The sequence below is a fragment of the Trichosurus vulpecula genome, chromosome 2 (assembly GCF_011100635.1).
Source record: "Trichosurus vulpecula isolate mTriVul1 chromosome 2, mTriVul1.pri, whole genome shotgun sequence".
Taxonomy (NCBI): domain Eukaryota; kingdom Metazoa; phylum Chordata; class Mammalia; order Diprotodontia; family Phalangeridae; genus Trichosurus; species Trichosurus vulpecula.
The window spans coordinates 162,356,074-162,383,897 of record NC_050574.1 but is presented as its reverse complement, the minus strand read 5'-3'; the positions used below and the strand labels follow the sequence as shown (position 1 = coordinate 162,383,897).

Sequence of the window (27,824 nt, the reverse complement as noted above, 5' to 3'; positions counted from 1 at the left end):
ACATGGGGTAAAGCAGTAATTCTCCTAAGACAATTTGAGAAAACCCAAGGAAATACTCAACCTCCAGAGGTGGAGTTATAGTCTGAAAGAAATGCAAACATCTCCAGGCTGACTCTGTAGGATAAGCAATTAGCCCTGGGGGCAGCAGGGTTGAGAGGGACCCTCAGCCCTAGGAACCTTCATCTCAGAGACAGTTATGGAGATTGGACCTTCCACTGTTGAGAATCATCAAGCCCAGCTCTGCTGACCAGACTCAGGCTGTGGGTGCAGGGAAAAAGAGGTAGCACACATATCCGCTAAGTATAATAGTGAGGGGCAGGGATCCTGTTGGCTGTGGGCACTTGCAATAGAGTCCCTGGTTTTAGTTCAAGGGCAGAGAGGACAGCAGTAGTTTGCAGCTACCAGAGAGATAAGAGGGAGCAAGAAAATCTTCAGGGAAGTGTTGCTGAGGGAGCAAGCCATGACTTAAAAGTGGAGGGGAGAGGAACTTCCAGGAGCCAATAGAGCCGATAAGTAAATTGCTGTCATTCTCCCATATTTAACACTGAAAAAGCCCCAAAATAGGACCCAAGGAAATATTCTGGAACAGCAGAAATATGGGGTACAGCCATTGTTTAGCCAAGAAATCTTGGAGGATTGCTAGGGAAGGATCATCTCAATCAGGTAAAAGTGAAGCACATTCTAGGACAGGAAACATGCCAGCAAGCCACCAGCAAGTGGATTCAACAAACCAGCAGGATATTCTGAACCCTAGCATGGTGGAGCAGGCAAACACCAACACTAGGACCTCCCATGTGCCTTAGCATAGCCAGGAGAACTGGCAGACACCAGCTCAGAGAACGACCACGTGTGCCACGCAGCCCCAGTAGGCAAGGGTCCTCCAGTAGCTGAATCTCTCTGTGCTTCAGTGTAGTCCCAGGGAAATGCAGAAAAACCCCAACTGGCCTCAGCACAAGCCAGACAGTAGGACCATAGCTCAGCAGCAGGTAAGTTGCCAGACCCCTACAGCTTCCAGCTCTCAGCACCTGAGGCCACAACACACAAAGCCAGTGGACAGGCCCCTGGCTCCAGCACAAGAAACTTGGGGCAGTGCTTCATGTGCTCCAGCAGGAGAGCCCACCTTTGAAAGCCAGGAAATAGGCAAACAAAAGCAAGAAGCAGAAAAGAACAATGATCAGAGACAATTATTTTGGTGACAGAGAAGATCAAAACACAAGCTCAGAAGAAGACAACACTGTCAAAATACTTATGTCTGAAACCTCAAAGGAAAATATGAATTGGTCCAAAGACGAAAAAGTCTTGGAAGAGCTCAAGAAGGGTTTTAAAATTCAAATAAGAAAGGCAGAAGAAAAATTGGAAAAGAAATGAGAGGTATGCAAGAGAGTCTGCAGCTTGGAAAAGGAGGGACAAAAGATAATTGAAGAAAACAAGTCCTTAAAAAATACAATTGACCAAATGGAAAACAAAATCTACTGTAGAAAGCAACTCCTTAAAACGTAGAATTAGCCAAATGGAAAAGGAGGTACAAAAAATCACTACTAATGGATAATAGTGATACCACATAGGCCAAGAACAGTTAGATCAATTAAATTTGCCTAGACATCAAAAGAAATATAGATATTCTGACATCAGTTAAAGAATTTACTTTACAAAACATGACAAGCTTTCTAATCAACTTCTCTTTTACTTGGACAGAGAAAGAGGAGGAAAAAGGAGACTATACTTCATAGCTTGGAACCTGTTCTCCCCAGTGGAAAGTTAGTAATCATTACTCCTTTACTGGCTAGTGAAAGGGAAGGAAACTGCAAGGCCTGAGGGGGTAACCACAGGCCCACAGGTCACTTGCACTCAAGGTAGAAGCAGCATGCCCAAAGACTTTTAGGATATACTGCTCCTTTTTCAAGTATGTCATCTTCTATCCCAAATGCCATTCCACATCCTTAATTCCTCAATATATATGCCATCCCGCCTTGCTGCTGCCACAGCCAAATAATCTCTGCTGCAACTTCACAAATATCATTCTGCATGCATGCTTATTTTTAAATATATTTTTGTTAATTTTTCTTGTTTTATATGGCTGAAATTTCTCTAAGTATTCCTATTCTTTTCTCAAATAACTGTCTCATGTAACAAATACTTTTCATTAAAGAAAAGTAACATAAAGAGAAGAGAGGAAAATATCTAGAGAACCAATAGACACACTGACAAAATCTGAAAATACAAGCACATTTTCATGCCTGTTATAGAGTCAGCTTTAAAATTGCCAGTGAGACAATAGTCTTTCCCACAGCTCATGCTTCTATAGCTGCTTTTGGCTTTCAGCCTGAGATTATCTGTTTTTTTCCAGCACAGGAAGAAAAACAATGTGGTGGGAACAACAGCTTGAGAAATATTTCTCACTACCTGCATGAGGTTATCTTAAAACCTGGTTATATGAATAAGGAACTTCTTTGTACATTTTTGTGGGGTTTGAGGATGGGTCCTTAATATTTTCTGTATATATCCTCTCACAATTAAGGTTGTAAGTTTATTTTCCACTTTCTAATTAGTTTTGGAGAAGATGAAAGACCAAGAGTCAAGAGACTAAGTGCAAGACATTGTTTTGTTATTGACCTGTGCTGTGACTTCGGAGGAGTCATTTATCCTCTTTGGGGAACAATTTCCTCTACTGAAAAACAAGTGGGTGGGAATTGCAATTCTTTTTTTTTATTTTATTTTTTTATTTAAATTTATTTATTTAACATATTTGGTTTTCAGCATTGATTTTCACAACAGTTTGAATTACAAATTTTCTCCCCATTTCTACCCTCCCCCCACTCCAAGATGGCGTATATTCTGGTTGCCCTGTTCCCCAGTCAGCCCTCCCCTCTATCACCCCCCTCCCCTCTCATCCCCTTTTCCCTTCCTTTTTTGTAAGGCAAGATAAATTTCTATGCCCCATTGCCTGTGTATCTTATTTTTTAGTTGCATGCAAAAACTTTTTTTTTGTTTTTGAACATCTGTTTTTAAAACTTTGAGTTCCAAAGTCTCTCCCTTCTTCCCTTCCCACCCACCCTCCCTAAGAAGTCGAGCACTTCAACCTAGGCCACGCATGTATCATTATGTATAACCCTTCCACAATACTCATGTTGTGAAAGGCTAACTACATTTTGCTCCTTCCCAACCCATCCCGCTTTATTGAATTTTCTCCCTTGACCCTGTCCCCTTTCCAAAGCATTTGTTTTGATTACCTCCACCCCCATCTGCCCTCCCCTCCATCTTCCCCCCCCTTTTATTTTTTTTTATCTTCCTCCCTCTTCTTTCCTGTGGGGTAAGATACCCAACTGAGTATGTATGGTATTCCCTCCTCAGGCCAAATCTGATGAGAGCAAGGTTCACTCATTCCCTCCTCACCTGCCCTCTCCCCTCCTCCCACAGAACTGCTTCCTCTTGCCACCTTTATGCCAGATAGTCCACCCCATTCTATCTCTCCCTATCTCCCTCTCTCAGTATGTTGCTCTCTAGTCCCTTAATTTGATTTTATTTCTTTTAGATATCTTCCCTTTATCTTCAACTCACCCTGTGTCTGCTCTCTCTCTTTTACATATACATATGTATATATATATATATATATATATATATATAAACACACACACATATATATATACATACATACACATGCATACATATACACATAGATACATACATACATACACATTCACTTATATATATACATAAACATATATATATGCATATTCCCTTCAACTACACTAATACTGAGGTCTCATGAATCATACACGTCATCTTTCCATGTAGGAATGTAAACAAAACAGTTCAACTTTAGTAAGTCCTTTGCAATTTCCTTTTCTTGATTACCTTTTCATGCTTCTCTTGATTCTTGTGTTTGAAAGTCAAATTTTCTATTCAGTTCTGGTCTTTTCACTGAGAAAGCTTGAAAGTCCTCTATTTTATTGAAAATCCATATTTTGCCTTGGAACATGATACTCAGTTTTGCTGGGCAGGTGATTCTAGGTTTTAATCCTAGCTCCATTGACCTCCGGAATATCGCATTCCAAGCCCTTTGATCTCTTAATGTAGAAGCTGCCAGATCTTGGGTTATTCTGATTGGGTTTCCACAATACTCAAATTGTTTCCTTCTGGCTGCTTGCAGTATTTTCTCCTTGATCTGGGAGCTCTAGAATTTGGGGACAATATTCCTGGGAGATTTCTTTTTGGGATCTATTTGAGGAGGTGATCGATGGATTCTTTCAATTTCTATTTTGCCCTGTGGCTCTAGAATATCAGGGCAGTTCTCCTTGATAATTTCTTGAAAGATGGTATCTAGGCTCTTTTTTTGATCATGGCTTTCAGGTAGTCCAATAATTTTTAAATTATCTCTCCAGGATCTATTTTCCAGGTCAGTGGTTTTTCCAAGGAGATATTTCACATTGTCTTCCATTTTTTCATTCCTTTGGTTCTGTTTTATAATATCCTGATTTCTCATCAAGTCCCTAGCTTCCACTTGCTCCAATCTAATTTTTAAAGTAGTATTTTCTTCAGTGGTCTTTTGGACCTCCTTTTCCATTTGGCTAATTCTGCCTTTCAAGGCATTCTTCTCCTCATTGGCTTTTTGGAGCTCTTTTGCCATTTGAGTTAGTCTGTTTTTTAAGGTGTTGTTTTCTTCCGTGTATTTTTCAGTATTTTTTTGGGTCTCCTTTAGCAAGTCATTGACTTGTTTTTCATGGTTTTCTTGCATCCTTCTCATTTCTCTTCCCAATTTTCCTCTACTTCTCTAACTTGCTTTTCCAACTCCTTTTTGAGCTCTTCCATGGCCTGGGACCAGTTCCTGTTTTTCTTGGAGGTTTCTATTGTAGGCTCTTTGACTTTAGTAATTTCTTCTGTCTGTATGTTTTGGTCTTCTTTTTCACCAAAGAAAGAATGCAAAGTCTGAGACTGAATCTGGGTGTGTTTTCGCTCCCTGGCCATATTCCCAGCCAACTAACTTGACCCTTGAGTTTTTCAATGGGGTATGACTGCTTGTAGATTACAGAGTTCTATGTTCCACGTTTGGGGGGGAGGTGCCAGCTCTGCCGCACCAGCACTGCTCCTTCCCCAAGGACCCCCAACCCGAACTGGGCTTAGATCTTCGGCAGGCTGTGCACCCCTGCTCTGATCCGCCACTTAATTCCTCCCACCAGGTGGGCCTGGAGCCGGGAGTAACAACAGCTGTAGTTGCCCCACCTCCGCTGCCCCCGGGGCTGGAAGCCAAACCGCTAACTCCTTCCACTCCCACAGCTTTTCCCACTAACCTTCTCCGCAGTCTTTGGTGTTTGTGGGTTGAGAAGTCTCATAACTGCCGCAGCACACTGAATCAGGGTGCTAGGGCCCCCTCTGCCCGGCTTCTGGTCTGGATGGTCCGCGCTGCTCAGGCTGGACTCTGCTCCACTCCGTTCCCAGCTCCCAGCTCCCAGCTCCCAGCTCCCAGCTCTGAGCTCCGTGTGGGATAGACCTCACCCAGAGACCACCCAGGCTGTCCTGGGCTGAAGCCCTGCTTCCCTCTGCTGTTTTGTGGGTTCTGCCATTCTAGAATTGGTTCAGAGCCATTTTTTATAAGTTTTTGGAGGGTCTCGGTAGGGAGCTCAGACTATTCCCTGCTTACCAGCCGCCATCTTCGCTCTGCCCACGGGAATTGCAATTCTTAAAATCCTTTTGTAGCTCTAATATTCTCTGTATGATTCATGTTGTGAAACATTGGGAATTTAACTTCTAATTGCAACAATCATTAACCCACAGAATATTATCCATGAAAATGGCATTTGTATACATCTTTTTAAACCAGAAAAACCATCTCTTCCAATATAAGGAGCAGATGAATCCATGGATGAATTTCACAGTTAGTCTATTCATCTGATATGCAAGCCAAAGTTGTAGGAGGAGTGCAAATGTGGGAAGAGAAATCCAGCCTACCATGGTTTAAGATATGTCTCCAAAGCATCTCTGAGTTGGGATCTAAATTAATTACATGTATAAGACAGGGTTTCTGTTTTGTACAGATCTCTCTCCCCGCCTCAATTATTCTAATAGTGTTCCTTTCAAAAGAATGTTCTTTTAATTACTTTATTTAAGGCAATTTTGACATCATTATTTCTGAGGCTATAGATGATGGGATTTAGCATGGGCACAATGATAGTGTAAAAGACAGAGGACACTTTCCCCTGATCCATAGAGTTGGATGAAAATGGCTGCAAGTACATGAATGCAGAAGAGCCAAAGAAGAAGCCAACTGCTGCAATATGGGAGCTGCAGGTACTGAAGGCTTTTGATCTGCCTTCAGTGGATCGAATTTTTAAAATGCTAATAATGATCAAAACATAAGAGCAAATAATGGCCAGTGTTGGGAAAAGGATATTAAATGTGCTGAAGGCCAGAGCCACGACTTCATTGACATATGTATTAGAACAAGAGAGCTTTAAGAGTGGAAGGATATCACAGAAGTAATGATTAATGGCATTTTCCTTACAGAAGAACACTCTAAGCAAGCAGCCTGTGTGAGCTGTGGCCCCAGTGAGACCCAATACATACACTCCACTCACCAGCCATGAGCACACTTGATAAGACATCCTAAGACCATAAAGAAGGGGATGGCATATAGCAACGTAGCGGTCATATGCCATCACAGCCAACATTTGACATTCTGAAATTGCAAAAAAGGCAAAAAAATAGAACTGTGTCATGCAGTCAGAGTAGAAGATGGTGTTTTTCTTTAATAAAAAATTCAGCAGCATTTTGGGAATGATGACAGTTGATTGACAGAGATCAATGAAGGACAAACTGCAGAGGAAATAATACATGGGGGTGTGAAGATGAGAACTGAGTCTAATCAATATTGTCATGCCCAGGTTCCCCACCATTGTGGCCACATATATCACTAGGAACAGGAAAAAGAGGGGTAGCTGGAGCTCAGGCTGGTCTGTTAGCCCTATGAGGATGAATTCAGTCACTAGTGAGTAATTTCCTTTCTCCATTCTTTTTGACTGTAGAGCGAGAGGAGGCAAGAAACTGTAAACAAGAAGAAAAAACAGAAACAACAACAAAGAGGATGTCCTCATTATTACCCATCTCAAAAATGAGCTCAGACAGAATATAACTGTTAATTATCTTTTTGTCTAATTTTTTTTCATACACACAGCTACTTACTATCAGCTTTCACAGTTACATAATTCATGTATACCAGACTGTTGGAAAAATCCACACTTGACTTTCTCTCCAGTATACCATAATTGTTTATATCCTTAAACCATTCATAGTTTCAATGAACTTTGCTCACAACCTATATTGTATGCAACAAGTATTGAAGTAGGTATTACATGTATAAAAATATTAGAGACTATTGAGACTAGTTCTCACAGATAGTAAGCATAAGAGATATAACCTAAAATTAATTCTCACTTGATGCCAGTTTTGATTATGATTATACTGAATTTTAAATAATGCCTTTCTACAATTGTTAAAATAGCCATGGGTGTGAGAAAGTCAATGATGATATCATCTAAATTCTAATACTGATGCAGTTCAGGAAGAGATACAATTCTCTCATCTCTTCAATTTAGCAATTTGCCTGTGATCTTTTCATTCGCTATCTTATTTCTTGCAAAACCCCGTCCATAGCCCATGAACTGTCCAGAAAATATGGTTGGAGCTCTCCAACTTGGGGACTGTGGACGTTGTCTCCTTTTTCATGACAATTAAAAAAGGTCTCAGAGAAGGACAATTATTGATAAGGGCAAACATTTGGATAGCTATGAGCTGAGAAGGAAATCTGGTTGTCCTCCGCAGAGATAGTTCTTAGGGACTCAAGATAGTTTTTTACTAGAACAGAATATTAACATGATGGCATTCTGTAATATATAATGTGCCTAAATTTAATCAAAGTATTTCATAAAAACCCTAGGACAAGACACACTGAACCTGATGGGGCCTTAGATAAGGTGACTTTTTATTGTTGATATCTTGGGATCATCCTGAAACTCACGCTTTTGTCAATTCTCTTTAGCAAGTGAGAGGTATCCTTTTCCATGCTATCTGATGCAAACAAATGGAGAGGAAACCGAAATTATTTTGGCTTGGTATAAAGAATAACATGCATGAGGATGACAAGGGAAAGGGGAATAGAAAAGTAGAAATGAGATGATGTAATCAAGAGGTGGAGTTTGGAAAAGGCTGATGAAGTGGGTCACAGTGCAAAATTCACATCCGGATGAATAATAAAAAGAGCTTTTGTAACTAGCTTAAGTGTGCTTGTGCCAGACTAAGAGGTCAAGTCACCCCATCAAATAATGATGTGAAATAAATTTTTTTCTAACTTCAAAAAAAACCATATTATGGAAAGCATGAAGGAATATGGATTTCACAGAATTGCAATTTGTTGGAGTCACAAAGAGTAGTCATAATTTTTAAATGCTATCTTGAAAGACAGTCTAAAGTGGAGTACATCAGGAATTCTCCCTAGGTCTTGTTTTGTTAAATACGATATAAGCATAGATGGCATGCTTATGAAATCCAAACATTACACAAAGCTTGGAGAGATCAGTAACTTACAGTTACAGTACACTTACAGTTTTCTCTAAACATGATCCAAAAATATCATGACAGTTTAAAAAAACTGGGCTGAGTCTAATATGATGAAATTTAATAAAGACATAATATAAAACTTTGAACAACAGTTAAAATATGTTTCAAAAGTCCAAAAAATATAGACATATGTTTAAAAGTCAGTATGTTTGACAAAGATCGGGGTTTTTTAATCGACTGCAAACTCAGTGCAATTGAGGAATACAATGTGCAGCCCAAAAAAAAAAAAACTAATGTACTTAATTTTCAGGAGTCATAAGTGTGAACAGAACTCCTGCTGATTTATCTTATGGCTTTTATGACTATTTATAAGATTCCTGGGGCTTCATTAGTAATATACAGACAGAGGCTTCTGCGATAGTTAAGGTGATAGTTCTACCATACTCTACTTTGGTAAAGCACACTGTCGACATTTTACTCAGTTCTGTTTCCCACAGTTTAGGAAGGATAGTGATAAGTTGGAGAACATCAGAACAGGGCAATGAAGGTCATGAATAAGTATGTGGATAAATATATTATGAGGATAATTTAAACTACTTTGGAAATTTTATCAAGAGGGAAAGAATCAGAGGAACATGGTAATTGTTTCCAAGTATTTTAAGTGCTCTCATGTTGAAAAGGGATTAGACTTGTTCAGTTTGTCTCCAAAGAACAGAACCAAGAGGAATGCATGAAAGTAATAAAGAGGCAAATTTAGGTTTGATGTGAGGACAAAAATCTGTAACAATTACACACAACTGAAAGTGATATAAGCTGCCTTAGTAGTAGGAGATTCCCCCTCAGAGTAGGTGTTCAAGTGGCTGCAGGATGACTACCACTGTTGTATGTGTATTGAGGGAAGTTGTCAGGTATGGCTTCAACTAGATGGAAAGTGCCTTCTAACTCTAAAATACTATAGTTCTATTATTCTGAGCTCGAGTTCCTCATACCTCTAAAATCTCTTTTCTATTTTTGAAACCACCTGTTTCCAGTCTTCAGCCTCATGCCACACTGTTGGTGATGCATAGAATAGAATACGAAGATGTCTTTTCTTTTGTAAAGTCCTGAGGTTCCATGAATCTCTATTGAGAAGAAAGAATAATTTGGCATTGACCAAATACTCACCCTCTAGCATTGGATCTTAGAGTCTTTTCATCCACAGAGTGCTGTCAGGTCAATGTCTTCTATGAAGGTTAATATGGTCCAAGTATGGAGGTTTCTAATCCTTTTTAGTGCTAATGGGAATTAAGGCACAGAACTGTCTCTGCAATGCTTTGGGAATTGATTTGATTTGCAAATGATTATTCCTAATTGCAACTTTATTCAGAGTTTACTTTTTACCTATAGGGAAATAAATAGTGTTTATCACTGTCAACAGAGCTCCTGATGATGTATCTTAAGGTTTTTATGGCTGCTTATAAGAATGCTGGGACCTCATTAGTAATACAGAGATAGAGATTTCTAAAGAGACTTATCTCATAAGGGATTTCCCTTTTATGGGAAGAAGTCATTAATACTTTCCTTTACCTCTTAATTCTTTCTCTCCCCCCACTTCCTTTCCCCCACCAGAAGCTTATAATTAAGTGCATATATATACATATATATACACACACATGTTTGTACATACATACACACATATATGTACATATATACCTACATAGATATCCAAAAGTATGTACATATATTGATACATACACTCAAATGCATATATGTAAGATCACATTATGCTTATTTCCATTTGTTACCAATTTCTCTGTAGTTGGATTGTCCTTCATAAGTCCAAATCTTTCCATATTTTTCTAAATCCACCAGCTCGTCATTTCCTATACCACAAGACTATATCAACCTAATCACATTCTATCTGGGAGATTGTCTATGAGAGATTTTCCCCAATTTTTCTGTATTCCCTGTATTCTTGGCAACATAAGTTTTACTAATACAGGTAATTTTAATTTAAAAAAATCAAAATTATTAATTTTACATTTCAAAACTGCTCTCACCTTACAGTATGGAGTAAAGTCTGATATTACTGAATCTAGTTCCTTCCCATCTTTTCCCCCTGGTTTCCTTGAAGTTCCTGACACTCTGCTCTTCCTAATGATTATTTTTCCTTACTATTTCCTGATTATTTTTTCTGACTCAGTAAGATAATTTTTAAATAATTTAATTGGTATGGTATTATATAAATAAATTAATTAGGTAAAATTGCCATTTAAAAATTATATTAGCTTTAACTACACATGCACCATAAATATCACTTCAATTATTTAGATCTAACTTTGTATAAAAGGTGTTTTTGGTTTATATTAATTTAGTTGTTGTCTCTGTTTTGGCAGGTGTACTATCATATTTTTATACTATCTAGCTATTTTGTATAGTACAACTATTATTAATATGGCCGACACACAGTATAGTTTCACTATTTTCCCTTTTAATTAAATCTGATTTTATCTTTAAATTTTTTCTGAGAACATGATTACTCTCCCTGCTTTTTTACACAATAAATTCTACTCCTGATCTTTATTTTATTTTTGTATCTCATTTTATAGCATTTCCTGAAAGCAATGTATTGCTGAATTAAAATTCTTAATCTGCTGTCAGTTTCCATTTTATGGGTAAATTCATCCCATTCACATTCTAAACCATAATTATTTGTATATTTTCCTTCTTCCTTTTTCCTTCACTGTCCTTCGCATTCACTTTCTATCCCTCCTCACTCCTCTACTTTGCTTCTACCTTGTACTCTTATTCCTTAGCCTAGCCCATCCAAGAATCCCTTTCTTATCCTCTCCCTCCATCCTATCCCCTTACCTTTATATTTCTTTCCAAATTTAAAAGATTTTTATACCTTTCTAAATATAAACTTTGTTCCTTCTTTTTCCCATTCCTGTTAATCTGCACAACCTTGTATAACCCATCTTACCCTATTCCCTATCCCTCCCTTATTCTCTCCCTCCATGTTATCCCCTTACCTTCCTATTTCTTTCTCAATTTAGAAGACTTTTATATCATTCTGGATAGATATGTATTGCTCCCTCTTTAACCAATTCCTGATGAGAGTTGCATTCCAGAACTACACATTCTCCTCCCCCATTTTATTCCTCTGCATCAATTCTTCCGCTCACATTTTATTTGTAACAGATAATAACTTTTTCCCTTTTTCTATATCATGTTGCTTTTTTGAATCACATTGTCTTCCACTCTGCCCCACTCTTTCTTTTGAACTACCCAATTACTAATGACAATCTCAGATGTATCATTTACATGTCCATGTTTAAACAGTAAACAATTTTTCCTTATTGATTCTCTTGTAATTAGTCTTTGATGTTTACCTTATATTTCTCTTGGATCTTGTGTGTCAAATTTTCTCTTAACTTCTGATTTCTTTTTGCAATAAAATCCTGAAAGTCTTTCAATTCATTGAATGTTCATTTTTCCCAATGATTTTCATTTCCTTTTTTTCATTCTTTTTTTAAAATACTTAACTTTGCTGAGTATGACATATTCAGCTGTAACCCCAGTTCTTTTGCTTCTCAACATAGTGTTCCAAGACATGTGGTCTTTTATCCATTTGTGTCTCTATAATATTTGAAATTTTTTCTTGTGCATATTATTTTCTCTTTGAGGTAGGGGTTTCAGATTTTGACTATGATGTTCCTTTAGGTTTTCCTTACAGGATCTGTTTCAGGTGGTGACCAGCGGATTTTTTTTTTCTATTTCTACTTTCCCCTCAGTTGTAATGTTTCAGGACAATTTCCTTTCATAATTTCCTGTATTATTGTATCAAAACTTTTTTGATTGTAGCTTTTAAGCGGTCTGATTATTCTTATGCATTCTCTTCTTGGTCTGTGCTCTAGATCAGTTGATTTTGTTTTAAGATGTTTCACATTGTCTTCTTTTTCATTCATTATATTTGTTTTATTTTTTTCTTGGTCTCTTGTAACTTCACTGGCTTCCCCTTACCCAATTCTAATTTTGAAGGAGCTGTTTTCTTCCTTATGATTCTGAATCTCCTTTTCTAGTTGAGAGACTTTCTTTTCATAAACTTCTTGATTTTCTTGGATTCTTCTTACTTTTACTTATATTTTTCCTCAATCTGTCTTATTTGATTTTGAAAGTTTGTTTTGAGTTCTTCTATTTTTCCTTTTGGGCAGGTGACCATTTGACATTATTCTTTGGTTTACAAGAACTATTTTTTTTTGCTTCTGTATCCTTCTGTGAAGATAAACTCCATCTCCTCTATTCTCATAGTAACTCTCCATGGTTGGGTTTTTTTTCCCCTTTGCCTGATCACTTAAAAAAATTTTAGCAACTTATTATTGTAATCATCTTTAATTCTGTGTTGTGGGGGATGGTGCCTCTGGCCTCAGGTCCTTCCTACCATTATTTTTTGAGCTTTGTCCTGGGCCCAAACTCTGCACTATTTTCCCATTCAAGCCACAAGTAGGGCCTCCTGGAATATTATGCTGGAAATTTTCTTGTTCTTTGAGAATGCTCCAGTGGTTATGACCTTCAGTTCTCATCTATGACCTGGAACCAAGGCAAAGAATTCAGCTTTTCTATAAGTGCCCATAGCCAGCAGCATTCCTCCTTTCCTGCTTCTGCACTCACCAGGTGAGTGCTAATTCCTTTTCACCCAGTACTACATCTCAACAACACAGCTGGGCCTGGCATTCCTTGCCTTGTCAGCAGAAGCTCCTTCAAACTTCCCCTGCTTAGAAACCTGACTCCCCATAGTGTATGGGAGGTGAAAATTACTGTGAAAGAGGTTGAGGCTACCCCCCAACCCAGGTGCCTTCAGCCCTCACTCCATGCAGTTCTAGCAAAGCAAGCCTGCAGGTATTTACAATTAACTCAGGCTGACCCTCCATCCTGGGATTTATCTTTGGATCTTCTCCAGTTGCCCCCCGAGGTCCATTGTTCTACCCCAATCCTTGTTAATTTTTGCCACTCTACATTGAACCTGAAGTGCTATTTTCTTAGTTGTGGAGGAAATGAGAGAACTCAGAATTTTCTGACATAATCTTCCATCTCCCAGGAATACTCTCTCTTTTTTCATTTTTTATTCATTCTCCATATACACAATGAACATTTCATAACATGATTCCTACATAACATGTAGAAATTCTGGCTTCTAGAACCAATTTATCTGAGGTGGTATTTGGAAGTCTTTGGGGTAGCGTCTGAAGTATAAACACTCCTCATGGCTGAAGAAGCCAAAATTTTGAGCTCATAGTAGTTGAGGAAGTTGGTAACTAAGAGGACTGCATGTTCATAAGGGGGAGAAGAAGGGTTTAAGATGTGTGACAATCAGATATTGAATTTATTGGGAAAGAGATAAATTGAAATAGAGCCCACAGTTGACAACAATAAGGATCTTGAGAAGATAGTGGCTGAATGAATGGGATAGATTAAATATGTTGAAGTGGTAAGGCCAAGTAAAAAATATATCAACTGCTTCCCTTGATCCTGTATCTGAGAAAGCACTTGCAGCCTTGATAAATGTGTCCAGAGATATTGTTTCTGTAGAAGAGTGCTAGGTTTCAATGAACACTAGAAAATGGATGAAATTATGAAAAGCAAATTTAAGATAAGGATAACAGAGAAGAGTTCAAGAGAATGTAGTGCAAAAGGGTGACATAGACCATCATTTTACATGATTTACCAAAATAAAGTCCAACTGGGTACATGATTTAGATATAAAGGCTGATAGTATAAGTAAATTAGGAGAGCAAGGAATATTTACCTGTCAGATTTATGGAGGATGGAGGAAATTATGACCAAACAAGTGTTAGAGGACTTTATGAAATGCAAAATGGATAATTTGGATTAAATTAAATTGAAAATGTTTTGTACAAACAAAGCTGATCCAACCAAGATTAGGAAGGAAGCCAAAAACTGAGAAGGAATTTTTACAACCAGTGTCCCTGATAAAGGCCTGATTTCTAAAACATATAGAAAACTGAGCCACATTTATAAAAATACAAGTCAGTCCCCGATTGATAAATGGGCAAAGGATATGAACAGGCAGTTTTCAGGGGAAGAAAATAAAGCTATCTCTAGTTATATGAAAAAATGTTCTATATCAATATTGATTAGAGAAATGCAAATGAAAAGACCTCTTAGGTACTACATCACAACTCTCAGATTGGTTAACATGACAAAACAGGAAAATTTTAAATGCTGGGGGAGATGTGGGAAAATTAGAACACTAATGCATTTTTGGTGGTGTTGTGAACTGATCCAACCATTTTGGAGGATAATTTGGAACTAAGCCCAAACAGCTTCAAAATATGCATTCCCTTTGACCCTGCAATACCACTTCTAGGGTTGTATCCCAAAAAGATCACACAAAAAGGAAAAGAACACAAATGTACAAAAATATTTATAGCAGCCCTTTTTGTCATGGCAGAGAATTTAAATCAAGGGGATACCCATCAATTGGGGAATGGTTGAACAAGTTGTGGTATAAGAATGTAATGGAATTCTACTGTGCTATAAGAAATTATGAGCAGGCACACTTCAGAAAAATGTGGAAAGACTTATATGAATTGATGCTGAGTGAGGGGAGCAGAACCTGGAGAACATTGTACACAGTTACAGCCACATTGTGCAATGACTAACTTTGATAGACTTGGCTCTTCTCAGCAATGTAAAGTTCTAAAACAACTCCAAAAGGTTCATGATGGAAAATGCTATCTACATTCAGAGAAAAAACTACAGAATCTGAAAGCAGATCAAAGCATACAATTTGCTCTCTCTCTTTTTTGTTTTGTTTTGTATCTTCTTCCTAGTGTTTCATTCCATTGGTTATAATTCTTCTTTGCAACATGACTTATGTGAAAATATGTTTAATTTAAGTGTATATGTCCAGCCTATATCAAATTACATGCCATCTTGGGGATGGGGGAAGGAGGGAAGGGGAGAAAATTTGGAACTCAAAAGCTTGTGGAACTGAATGTTGTAAACTAAAAATTAATAAATAAAATTTTTAAAAAAGGAAAAAGGGGTTAACTATGATAGCTTGTGGCTTTGTAAAAAGTGTCCAGCAGCACTTCCTTAGTGACTGGTCTCTCCCCTAAATAGATTTGTTAATTCTTGGTGTCTAGTTCATGAGTCTTCTGTCGAAGGAGTACTTTGGGAGGACTTTGTTCCTGTAGATGTGCTTTAGTAGGGAGCTGTATTTGTCAATGTCCCCTGGTATGCCCTGGGGTATGCATCAACTTTTCTTTCAAAGCAAGGGAGTAAGTAGGCTGGGTGACAAAATTTGCAACCAAATTTGTGCATTTCCTGCACAACAGGACCTGAGACAAAGCTTTGAAGTCCTTGTACTAGTATACATCAGGGTGTTCCTTTCTATCCCTGGCTAGTTAGAAGATTGATAAATAAAAGATGAGTGTCTTAAAAGACTAGTAGAGATAAAGATTGCAAATTATGAAAGTGTCATTATAACCATAGCACCTAAACAACAGCAGTTTGCTTCTTTATGATGAGAATAAACAGTGATACAATTTAATCACCATACTTGGAGCTGGTGAAGAGAAGGACCAATTGCCAATTGTTGGGGACTTATAGAAGGAATTTTTCTTTCAGTGATTTGTTCAGCTGTGCTGTTTATCCAGCTACTGCTCTGAGCTCTGCACAGCCTGCTAGAAACAATTTTTGGGGGTCAGTGTTCTTTGAGGCTTCATCTGCCTACTTGCCCATTTGTTTTCACAGCACTCTTTCTTACCACATTGTTTTCCTGTGGTCCCAAAGACATCAAAGTGAGAAACAGTGGGTACAGGAAGGCAAGACCCCATTGACATATAGTGAATAATATTGTGTTAGGAATATGTGTTACTCAGAAACAAATCTAGTGAGACAGATGCGTGGGGAACATGAGTGGTAAAACCACATAGGTTTCTAGGTTGATTCACTTTGCTTCAGTTTCAGAATAACTGATGCCTGAGGTTGATTTCACCAGCAAGGCTGTTTTCTCCATTGAGGGGGATTCCATTGCTGCTATATTCTGTTTGCTGCTGTACTCTCTGCTGGACATCTCTCTTGACCTCCTCTTTACAACTTTTTTTCTGGTAGTTTCCTTTGATCTGTTTTCTTCTGAGTATCTCTGTTGCTGTTCTCTGCCACCATCTGATGGACTGCAGCAGCTAGGCAGCCTCTCCCCTATAGGAAGAGAGTTCAATTCTTGTAGTCATAGTTCAAGGGTTATTTACAGGTATCCACAGACAGTCAATCAGCAAAAGTCAAAGAGCCTCAGGCCCCAATATTCTGCTACTTAAAATTCCTTTCTGCTAATTCCCCTTTGGGATCTTTTCATCTAAATACTTGCCTATAGACATCATATTTTTAGGATAATGTGAGGATTCAGTGAGCACCAGGAAGCAGTAGTATGAGAAGAAAGAATAAGCTTGAGAGGAAATTTAATTTTTTTTTTCATCAGGGAAGTTTGGAAGTCTCCTATTTCATTAAATGTCCATCTTCTCCCCTAAAAAATTTTGCTTAGTATTGCTATGTAATTGATCAGGCTCCTTTGCCTTCTGGTGTATCATATTCCAACTGTCCAATCCTTTCATGTAGAAGCTACTAGGTCCTGTATAATCTTGACTATGGTTCAATGATATTTAAATTGTTTCTTTCTGGTTGGTTGTAGTATTTTCTCCTTGACCTGACAGTTCTTGAATTTCACTACAATATTCCTTGGTGCTTTCGTTTTGGGATCTCTTTTAGGAGTTGATTGTTGGATTATTTCAATTTCCACTTTACCCTCTGGTTCTAGGACCTTAGGACAGTTTTCCGTGATAATTTCTTGAAAGATGTTGTCCAGGCTCTTTTTTTTTTTTGATCATGGCTCTCAGGTAGACCAATAATTCTTAAATTACCTCTCCTGAATCTGCTTTCCAGGTCAGTTGTTTTTCCAATGAGATGTTTTACATTTTCTTCTATTTGTTCATTCTTTTGATTTTGTTTGATTCTTGGTGTCTCATAGAGTCATTAGCCTCCACTTGTTCAATTCAAATTGTTAAGTAATTGTTTTCTTCAGTTAGCTTTTGTATCTCCTTCTCTATTTGGCCAATTCTACTTCTCAAGGAGTTCTTCTCTTCTGTGAATTTTTGTACCTCCTTTTCCATTTGACCAATTGTATTTTTTTAAGGAATTGTTTTCTTAAATCAATTTTTGTCCTTCCTTTTCCTGGCTGTTGACTCTCTTGCATATGTCTCATTTCTTTCCCAATTTTTCTTCTGCCTCTCTTATTTGACTTTTAAAATCTTTCTTGAGCTCTTCCAAGAAGACTTTTTAGGCTTGGGATCAATCCATATTTCTCTTTGAGGTAAGTATATTGACACTGTGATCTTCTGAGTTTGTGTTTTGATCTTCCCTGTCACCACAATAATTCTCTATGGTCACTGTTCTTTTCTGCTTCTTGCTCATGTTTGCCTATTTCCTGGCTTTTAAAGTTGAGCTCTCTGGCTGAAGCACAGGGAGCACTACCTCAAGTTTCTTGTGCTGATGCCAGGCGCCTGGTCACTGGCATTGTGTGCTGGGGTTTCAGGTGCTGACAGTTGGAGACTGTAGGGGTCTGACAGTGTACTTGGTGTTGAGCTGTGGTCCTAGTGGTAGTGTCTGGAGACTTCTGAGGCCAGGTGGGGTTTTTCTACACTTCCCTGGAGCTACATTGAAGCACAGGGAAATTCAGGCACTTAAGGACACTTGCCAACTGTGGCTTTGTGGCATGCATGGAAGTTATCTAAGCTGGAGTCAGCTGGTTCCCCTGGCTATGCTAAGGCACATGAGAGATCCTGGTGTTGGTGTTACTTGCTCCACCACCCCGGGGATCAGGATCTCCTGCTGGTTTGTTGAAGAGGGATTTGCTGCTGGCTTTCTGGGATGCTTCCTGTCTTGGAACTGCTCTACTTTTATCTGAGTGGGATGGACCTTTCTCTACAATCCTCCAAGTTTTCTGCACTAAAGGACTGCTCCATCCCACCTTTCTGCTGTTCCAAGATATTTCCTGGGGATTTATGGGTGAATGACAGTGATTTACTGCTTATTCTGCCATCTTAGCTCCTGGAAGTTCCTCTCCCCTCCACTTCTAAGTCATGACTTGCTCCCTCAACCACACTGTTCTCTTATCCCTCTAGTGGCTGCAAACTACAGCTGTCCTCTCTGCCCTAGAACTGAAACCAGGGACTCTGCTCTATTGCAAGCACCCACAGCCAATAGGGTCCATGCCCCTTACTACTGTACTTACCAAGTGTGTGGTACCTCCTTTTCCCTGCAGCCACAGTCTGAGACCTGTCTAGTTAACACAGTTGTGCTTGGCCTCCCTCTAGAGAGAAAGGTCCAATCTTCTCATAGGCCTTTACACTATCTGTGAGATGGAAGTTCTTTGAGCTGAGGGTCCCTCTTAACCTTGTTGCACCTAGGGCTAATTGTTTGTTTATTCTGCTGAGTCAGCCTGGAGACGTTTGCATTTCACTCAGGTTGAACATCCACCCCTGGACGTTCAGTATTTCCTAGGGTTTTCTCAAATCATCTTAGGAGAACAACTGCTTTACCTCATGCATATTTCTGGTGCTCTGAGTCAATATTCTCTTTTTTTGTGAAGCAAATTTGGAGAGCTGAAAGTGTCCTGACCTACTCCACCATCTTCCCAGAATCCTCTCCCTTGATCACTATTCCTTAATGGGGAAGGAGTGCCCAAGCCATATATCCAAGTCTCAGTACCTTCCCATAGAATGCCAGCTATTCAAAGACAACAATGAATTGCAAATAACCCTGAGAGAAATTAACATACTAGCACATTTATAACCAATTACTAATTTGTGATCCATCCTTTTTCTTCTATTTTTATCAAGACCTGAGTCCTGAAAAGGCCAGTCAGTGTATGAAGAGTGTGACTGAATAATATGACCACTCCTAGGCCTATACCCAACTGGGAACCTGAGTCTGACTTCCTATATAAACAGGATCCAGATTGAGTTAAATTCCTCCCCAGGGTGGATAAGCTTATGTCTTGGATCTCTTCATCTGAGTTTGTGGCAACCTGGCTCATGAAGGTGAAAATTAGCCCGAGAGGTCCTGATACAAATGGCTTCCTGCACCCAGATTGCTGGAAGCTTCAAAGTCTCAAGATCAAGCTACATTCTCAGTAGGAGGGGGTAAGGACTCTTAGTTTACCTCCTCTTTAAGTGTCCATCAATCAGGATTGAGTTTCACTCTTCAGGTGAGTTCTCTGCCAGAAGGAATGCTCCTAATTTAAGGTGTTCAGAGTTTCCCTTGTCTTTGATTACTGAGAGAAATCATTGGCAATTAATTTATTGATTATTGGCTGCCCAAGTTAGTAAATTGATTTTTATTACCTGGACCTTGTTTTGTGGAATTTTATTCACAACAAACCTATTTATCCAAGCTGGTAGCAAAACAAAATAAGAGAAGTTATGTGGATGAGTATATATCAGCCAATATAGAGAATGAATTGGTTCTTCCAATGGAAGCAAGCTATTTCAGCTCAACCAAGAGAAAGAATCTCATATATTGCTCAAGGAGAATTTCCCTGAAAACTCTAGTGTGGTAAGCTTGGTATAGGGAATGACTGAGATGCCAGCTCTTCTGTATGTCACTTTCTTCCCAGAGTCTTTGTCTACCTTTATATTTCATTCATTTATTCATAGGGAATAATATGTTTTCTTTGTTGAAGCTGGAAATGAGAAGACTAAGATTTCTTCTCTGCTAAGCTCCTGTCAAATTTACAGCCCTGCCCTACCAAACCCAAACCCTGTTAGGATTACCCAATCAATATTGGACCACTCATTGAGAAGCCCTGAGCTCCTGGTGATTAAATTTTATCATAATATATTTTATAATTTTTTTTCAATTCATTGAAATAGAAATTAAGCAACAATGCAGTGTAAAATACTGTGCTGAGGACAAATTATCGGATTAAAAATATCTTTTACATGAGTACTACTGTTCCAGGCTTTACTGGCACCACAAAGAAGACAGTCCTTGCCCTGAAAAGTTTCTATTCAAAAGGGGAAGGGAACTTATAAAAGAGATTAGTGGCCAGAGAAAGCCTTTTGGTCAAGGAAATTGCAGGCATAGGGAATGGAGTAATATGGCAATTGATTGCCTACCCTTTCTGGGAATGATGATGTTTCTGATTATGGTTTTCAGGGGTAGAAGTAAATAATATGTGCATGGAGTAGTGCCTCATAGCAGAATGATAGGGGGATTGGATTGGAAAGGGTTTGTGAAGGGCTCTCTCACCACTCAGAAGCCCAGGGAAACAGAGCAGGGACTGGAATGATTGGTCTGGACATGAGTGGAAAGAGGAGAGGATCCAAACAACATGGCAAGGAGATGAATGGCCAAAGAGACAAAAATGGAATCACCCTTTCCCTCAAAGAACTTAACACTCATCAAACCATATAGTATTGCAAATCTCATAATAATAACACACAATTTCCCCCTTGGGAAGTCATTTCATGACAAGGAATCACCTCAGATATTGTGATCCTGAGGTATTATAGTGTGGTTGTCTTCTTTAACATGTTTACTGGGAAATTGGCAGCAAGGTAATGTGGATAGAGTGTAGGACCTAGTATTGGTAATAAAGGAGTTCATTTAGTGCTTATTCAATCAAGTGCCCTTGGAGAGTTTGGCCTTTGTTTCCTTGATTAAATTAGGAGTCCTTGATGACCTCCTTGCCTCAGGGAAAAGCCTAATTTACATGGGTTTGGGTGATATGTTTGTGACATCAGAGGATTTTAGACCACATGGGTTTAAGTCACATTTTTATGATGCTTTTAGGTCATGTGGGTGAGTCCCATGTGTGACTCACCTTTGACCCTGAACAAGATATAAACCCAGAGGTTGGTGTTCTCCCTTGAGGTTCTGACTCCTAGAGGAGTGTGGGTATGGGACCCTGTGCAGCCACTTTAAGAGCCTCCTGGCATGTCAAAGACAATGGCAGCATTTTGCTGTTGGGCTTGTGTTGGTCTTTCACCCCCACAGTAGCTGCTAGCTGAATTGTTGAAACAGACCTGGAGTCAAGAAGACTCATCTTCCTGAGTTAAAGTCCAGCCTTAGACAGTTATTAGCTGTATGAGTCTGGGGAAGTCTCTTAACCATGTTTGTTCAGTTTTCTCACCTGTTAAATGGGCTGCAGAAAGAAACAGCAAACTTGTACTGTATTTCTGCCAAGAAAACTCTAAATGGGGTCATGTAGATTCAGACAAGACAGAAAATGATGGTAAACCAGGAAGACATCTAGAGCAACAAGTAGTTCTCAGACCTTTTGGTCAGAGGATTCCTTTAATCTTCTACAAATTGAATGCTCTTTAAAACATTCCTATAAGTGGGTTATATCTATCTATATTTACCATAATAGAAATTAAAACATCTTAGTATTATTATTATTAAATAGATTTGACTTCCTGACTTTTGACTCACCCAATGAAGGGGTCTTTGGAGAACTTTGAAACAAACTTGAGCATTCCCAGAGATCTCTGTATCACACTTTGAAAACCACTCTTCTAGAGCATGACGCAAAAACTGTTATTGAGGAGGAACCTTCTATGTTGTTTATTGAGAAAGTCTATTATATTTAAAATTTATATTTTGCATGTTCTAGTAAAGTTCATTCTGAAACAAAAAAAATAACCTTTGGAAGAATCTACTGACATTTTTAGATAGAGAAGAGAGAGAAAATAGGAGAGTCTATACTTCAGAGTCTATAGTTTATTCTCCCAAATGGAAAGTCAGCTTTCACACTCCTATTCTGGACTCTGAAAGCAGAGACTGTGGCAGAGACAAGGGATGAGGTAGCAGTCCCACAGGCTGCTGAGACTCAGCACTCAGCTCCTTTTTATCAAATCTCCCACTCTAGCTGTCATTCCATTGCTTGTTTGTAGAAAAACCAGCAGTAGTGCCACATCTAATCACTTCTGATGGTGCTACAACCATCCTGAATTTGTCACATACTCATTCCCACAGTTCACACTTCTGAGGCAGAACAACTCCTTAAAACATTTTTAACATATTTCTTTGAAGGTAATGTTCCAATCATGAGGTTTGCATGTTCTTTCATTTAATTCTTTCTTGCACCTGACTCCATAGTACAATGGATAAAAAAGTTGACTGGGAGTCAAGGGATCTGGGTCTTAGATCTGGTTTTACTATTGCCTAGGAGTTTTTGATCTAAGGAAAGTAATGTCCCCTTTTGGCCTACAATTCCCTCAGCTGCAAAACAAGGAGATTTGACTTACAGATTTTCAGTTTTCCTTGTATGACTAATATCTTCTGTAAAATTCACCTTGAGAAGCTGGATAACAGGAGCAAACATCTCCCCTCTAAGAAGAGATCTACCTGCAGGTCTCAGCAAACTTCTATTTTCTGTGGGGCATCAAGGCAAACCGTATTGCCCCATTGGTTTTTTTATGTTAGCAATACCAGTAAAAGATCAATCTGTGGTTGAACTGGATAGAGTTGTCCCCAAAGTAGTTGTGGGGTGGGCTTTTCTTCAATAACTATAGTTGGTGCCAGGGCATCAGAGGTTTGCAGTTATAAGCAGATTTCATGCTATTGATATTTTCTTTTAAAAAACATTTTCACTGATAACCACTATTTTTACATTGCCTAGATCTTTCTCGTATTCCACCCTTTTCCCCTACCACAGAGAGTGCCCTTACAACAAATGTTTTTAAGAGGTAAAAATCTCTTTTATCTTTAAATTTAAAACAATACGTTGCAATAATATTCTGGGTCAAAAAGATGGAGAAGTATATTTTTTCCAGCGGCCATTAATTTTCAAGGTCTGGAAAGGAAAGGGAATAATGTACCAAAAGTGGAACGATGATAGTTGTCCCTGCAGGCCAATCCACCAAGAAGCCTTTAAAAATAACAGTCTTATGAATTAATAGCAGAGAGCATTCATCCCTGCCTTTCTTTTCCCCAGCAGCACACCCCCATGCTCTGGCAGGGAGCAAAGTCTGACACAACAACTTGTGTTCTTGGATCAAGGGATCAATCAACATGTATTCAGTGACCACATTGTCCCAGGCACTGTGCAAAGTGCTGACGATAAAAAGAGACAAAAAATAGTCCCTGTCCTCTGGGAACTTTCAGTCTAAAGAGGGAGAAAACAAGCAAGATATATGTATATACAAAACATACTTTGTGCAGGATAAATAAGAAAAAAAATTAATAGAGGAAATGCATTGGAATTAAGAGAGTTTACAGAAGGCTTCCTGTAGAAGGTGAGATTTTAGTTGGGACTTGAAGTAACCTAGAGAGGTCACTAGTAGGAGGGGAGGAGGAAAAATATTCTAGGCATGGGAGCCAGCCAGATAAAGTGCCTAGAAATGAGAGATGGAGTGTCTTTTTTGAGTAACAGTCAGGACAATGACATTCACTGAAGGAGTATTGTTGAGGAGTAATGTATAAGAAGACTGGAAAGGTAGGAAGTAATGAAGGCCAAATGGAGCATTTTGTATTAGTTGTGGAGGCAGTAGGGACCCGCTGGAAATTATTGGCTGGGTGGGTGTCATTATTGGACCTCCATTTTTGGAAAGTCAGGTTAGTGGCTGAATGGAGGCTAGATCAGGGTGAGGAGAGACCTGAGGCAAGCAAATACCCCAGCAGGCTATTGTGATAAACCAGGTGTGAGGTGATGAGGGCCTGCACTAAAGTGGTGGCAGTGTCGGAGGAGACCAAGGCTTTTATTTGAGAGACATTGCAAAAGTAAAATCAAGACATCTTGGCAACAGATTGGCTATGGGGTATGGAGAGCTGGGGCTGTTTTCTTAGGGCAGCAGCATTTGGCCAGAGAACTAAAGAACAGAGGGAATTGGAAGGGCATGCTATAATGAAAACAGGTCCTCACCAGTGCATAAGGAAAAGGAACCACCTGGAGTCAGGCCTGTTCCCCCCAGTAGCCACATGGGACAGGAATCAATACTCTTGAACAATGAATTTCACAATGTGAGAAATGGCTGAGACAGTTTTTATGTACAGGCACAGGGATCCGCATCAAATTGGAAGAAGTCTGAAAATGAGTGATTAGGCAGCATCAGGATAAAAAGGCTAAAACCGCAAGATCCCAGGAAGAAGAAAACAGTTAAGAACCAAGAACAAAAGCAGATAAATCAATGGATAACATTAAAACATATCTTTCTCTGAGTTGGTTGCACAATTTGTTAATTATTAATTCAATTATTAAATTTAACTACCATTTACATCGTGGGTTTTTGTTGTTGATGATGCTCTTTCTGGAGTGACCTGTGGATTATTTTGTTTGGTGTTTTGTTTTTTGTGTACGTGAATTTTGAGTTGTATTCTTGTATTATTTCTTGCACTGTGGTATTTAGGTTCTTTTTACTTGTTATATTATTCTAGAAGGCCCACAAGCAGTAAGTTCTCTCTATGAATTCTGTCTTGGGGATCTGTGCTTTGCTTGTATAGAAATCATATGCTTTTTAATCTCTTTGCTTTTTGCTTCTTACCTTTGAAATTATTTTTTACTTAGTTATCATTATATTCCACCAGATTGTTTTTCATTTCACTTATATTTATCTTCTTAATCAACTTCTTTTCTTCCTCTTTGGGAAGTCACAATAATGTGGATTCAAGTTTTTCAGTGCTGTAAATTATTTCTGCATTACAAGTTGTAAATTTTGCCATCTGTTTCCCTATTAGTACTTCTCTTAATGTTGTGGACTAGTTGGCTTGTGCTATTGTTCCATGCTTTCCTGGGAATCCACATAAGTTTTTCTTTCATCAAGTAATGGTTCACGGCCCTTTGTCTAACAATATTTTTTATAAATGTTTGCAGTTAATCAATATATTGGCAGCTGCCTCTCCTTAAGTGTGTATTCATACCAATTGATTTGATCCTTAGAGGGCTGATGCTACAATGATTCCAATTCTTAAGCCTGGGATTCTTTAATCCTAACACTGTAGATCACAAGCTTCCCATTAGTGTGCTTTTTTCCACTATCATTCAACCTATAGACAGAGTGCATGTTATTGTTGTTCAGAGTGTCATAGTAAGATAATTGCTCTCCTTCAACTTAAACCTTGGGTAAGTTGTCACACAAATCTGAGGAATGAATCCAAGTTTGACTTGATTTTCTATTGACTTTCTCTGTGATTTTGGACAAGTCATTTATTCTTTTTGGGGTACAATTTTTGCAACTGAAAAACAAGTGGGTTAAAGTTGTGAAATTGTAAATCTTCTCACTTAAAATTCTTTGTATCATTTCTCTTCTGAATATTTGGAGGTATAATTACTAGTTGTAATAGTGATTGCCCCAAAGAAGGACATGCAGAAAAATGCATTTCCACACAGATTTTTAAATTAGCAAAGCCATCTCTTTAAATATCAGAAGTAGTTTAATCCATGAATGAATTGCATATTATGATCCCTTTCAGTTTGACAATACAAAATATAAGTTGGAAAGGTATTAAATAGTATGACAAACATAGAAAAGGAAACCCAACCTACCCTGGCTTAAGATATTTTCCCAAGGGCAGCTAGGTGGTGCAGTGAGTAGAGCACCTGCCCTGGTGTCAGGAGGACCTGAGTTCAAATCTGACCTCAGACACTTGACACATTTACTAGCTGTGTGACCTTGGGCAAGTCACTTAGCCCCAATTGCCCTGCCAAAAAGAAGATATTTTCCCAAAACATCTCTGAGTTAGGCTTCTTAGTAATTATAGATGTGGGGGTAGAGTACCTGGTTGGTTCAAAGCAAAGTTTCTCTCTTGTCTCTTGTCTTCTCTCTCTGTCTCCCTCTGTCTCTCTGTTTCTCTCTCTCTCTCTCTCTGTCTCTCTGTCTCTCTCTCTCTCTCTCTCTCTCTCTCTGCACATCATCCAGCATGCAAAAAACTCACTGTGACATTTCTTCTTTCATTAGAATGTTCTTTCTATCACTTTGTTCAAGGCAATTTTGACATCCTTATTTCTCAGACTATAGATAAGGGGGTTTAACATGGGCACTATGGTACTGTAAAAGACAGAGGACACTTTCCCTTGATCCATGGAGCTGGATGAAGATGGCTGTAGGTACATGAATGCACAAGAGCCAAAGAAGACACCAACTGCTACAATATGGGAACTACAGGTGCTGAAGGCTTTTGATCTCCCTTCAGTGGACTGAATTTTTAAAATGCTAGAAATGATTAAAACATAAGAGTAAATAATGGTCAAGATTGGGAAAAAGATATTAAATGCACCAAATGACAGAATTACCATTTCATTGACATATGTACTAGAACAAGAGAGTTTCAAGAGTGGAAGGAGATCACAGAAGTAATGATTGATAGCATTTTCCTTACAGAAGAGCACTCTAAGCAAGCAGACTGTGTGAGCTGTGGCCTCAACCAGGCCCAATGCATACACCACAGCTATCAACCAGGAGCACACCTCCTGAGACATCATAAGGCTATAAAGAAGGGGATGACATATGGCAACATAGCGGTCATATGCCATGGCAGCTAACATGTGACATTCAGAGATTCCCAAAAAGGCAAAAAAATAGAACTGAATAATGCACTCAGTGTAGGAGATAGTGTTCTTCTCTGACACAAAGTTCACCAGCATTTTGGGGGTAATGATAGTTGATTGACAGAGATCAATGAAGGACAAACTGCCAAGGAAATAGTACATGGGGGTGTGAAGATGAGAACTGAGTCTAATCAATATGATGATTCCCAGGTTCCCAAGCACAGTGACCACATAGATGCCAAGAAATAGGAGGAAGAGGGGCAGCTGGAGTTCCGGTTGGTTAGTCAGTCCTATAAGTATAAACTCAGTAATTAGGGAGTAATTACCTGTAGCCATTCTTTTGCAGTGTAGAGTAAGAGGAGGCAAGAACCTGCAGATATGAGGGGGAAAAAGAAGCCCTCATTCTTACAAGTCTCAAGTGAGGACACAGACAAAGGAGTAAAATTTTAATTTTGATATTTATTATCCCTTTATGGCTCTATTTTGACCATCTATAGGGAAAAGCTATAGATATAATGTACCAAAATTTTGTCAATGTATTTCTTTATCACTATTTGTTATCCATATTGAAATTAGTGACTCACCATGATCAATACTTCAAATAAAATTGTAGATCACACTCACAACAAATTTAAATTTGACAAAGTTTGGAGAAATGGCTAACTTATACTTTGAACAAAACATGATCCAAAAATATCATGACAGGTTAGGACAATGGACTGATTCT

General features: G+C 38.7%; 2 protein-coding genes across 2 annotated transcripts; both read right to left on the bottom strand.

Moving 5' to 3' along the window:
- Positions 1-6,071: 6,071 nt before the first annotated feature.
- Positions 6,072-7,004, bottom strand: LOC118838165 (olfactory receptor 150-like). Its single transcript, XM_036745388.1, has one exon. The coding sequence runs from the start codon at positions 7,002-7,004 to the stop codon at positions 6,072-6,074; it is 933 nt and encodes a 310-aa protein (XP_036601283.1).
- A 19,499-nt stretch (positions 7,005-26,503) lies between these two features.
- On the bottom strand, positions 26,504-27,433 carry LOC118838043 (olfactory receptor 150-like). The gene has a single exon (XM_036745246.1). The coding sequence runs from the start codon at positions 27,431-27,433 to the stop codon at positions 26,504-26,506; it is 930 nt and encodes a 309-aa protein (XP_036601141.1).
- Positions 27,434-27,824: the final 391 nt, after the last annotated feature.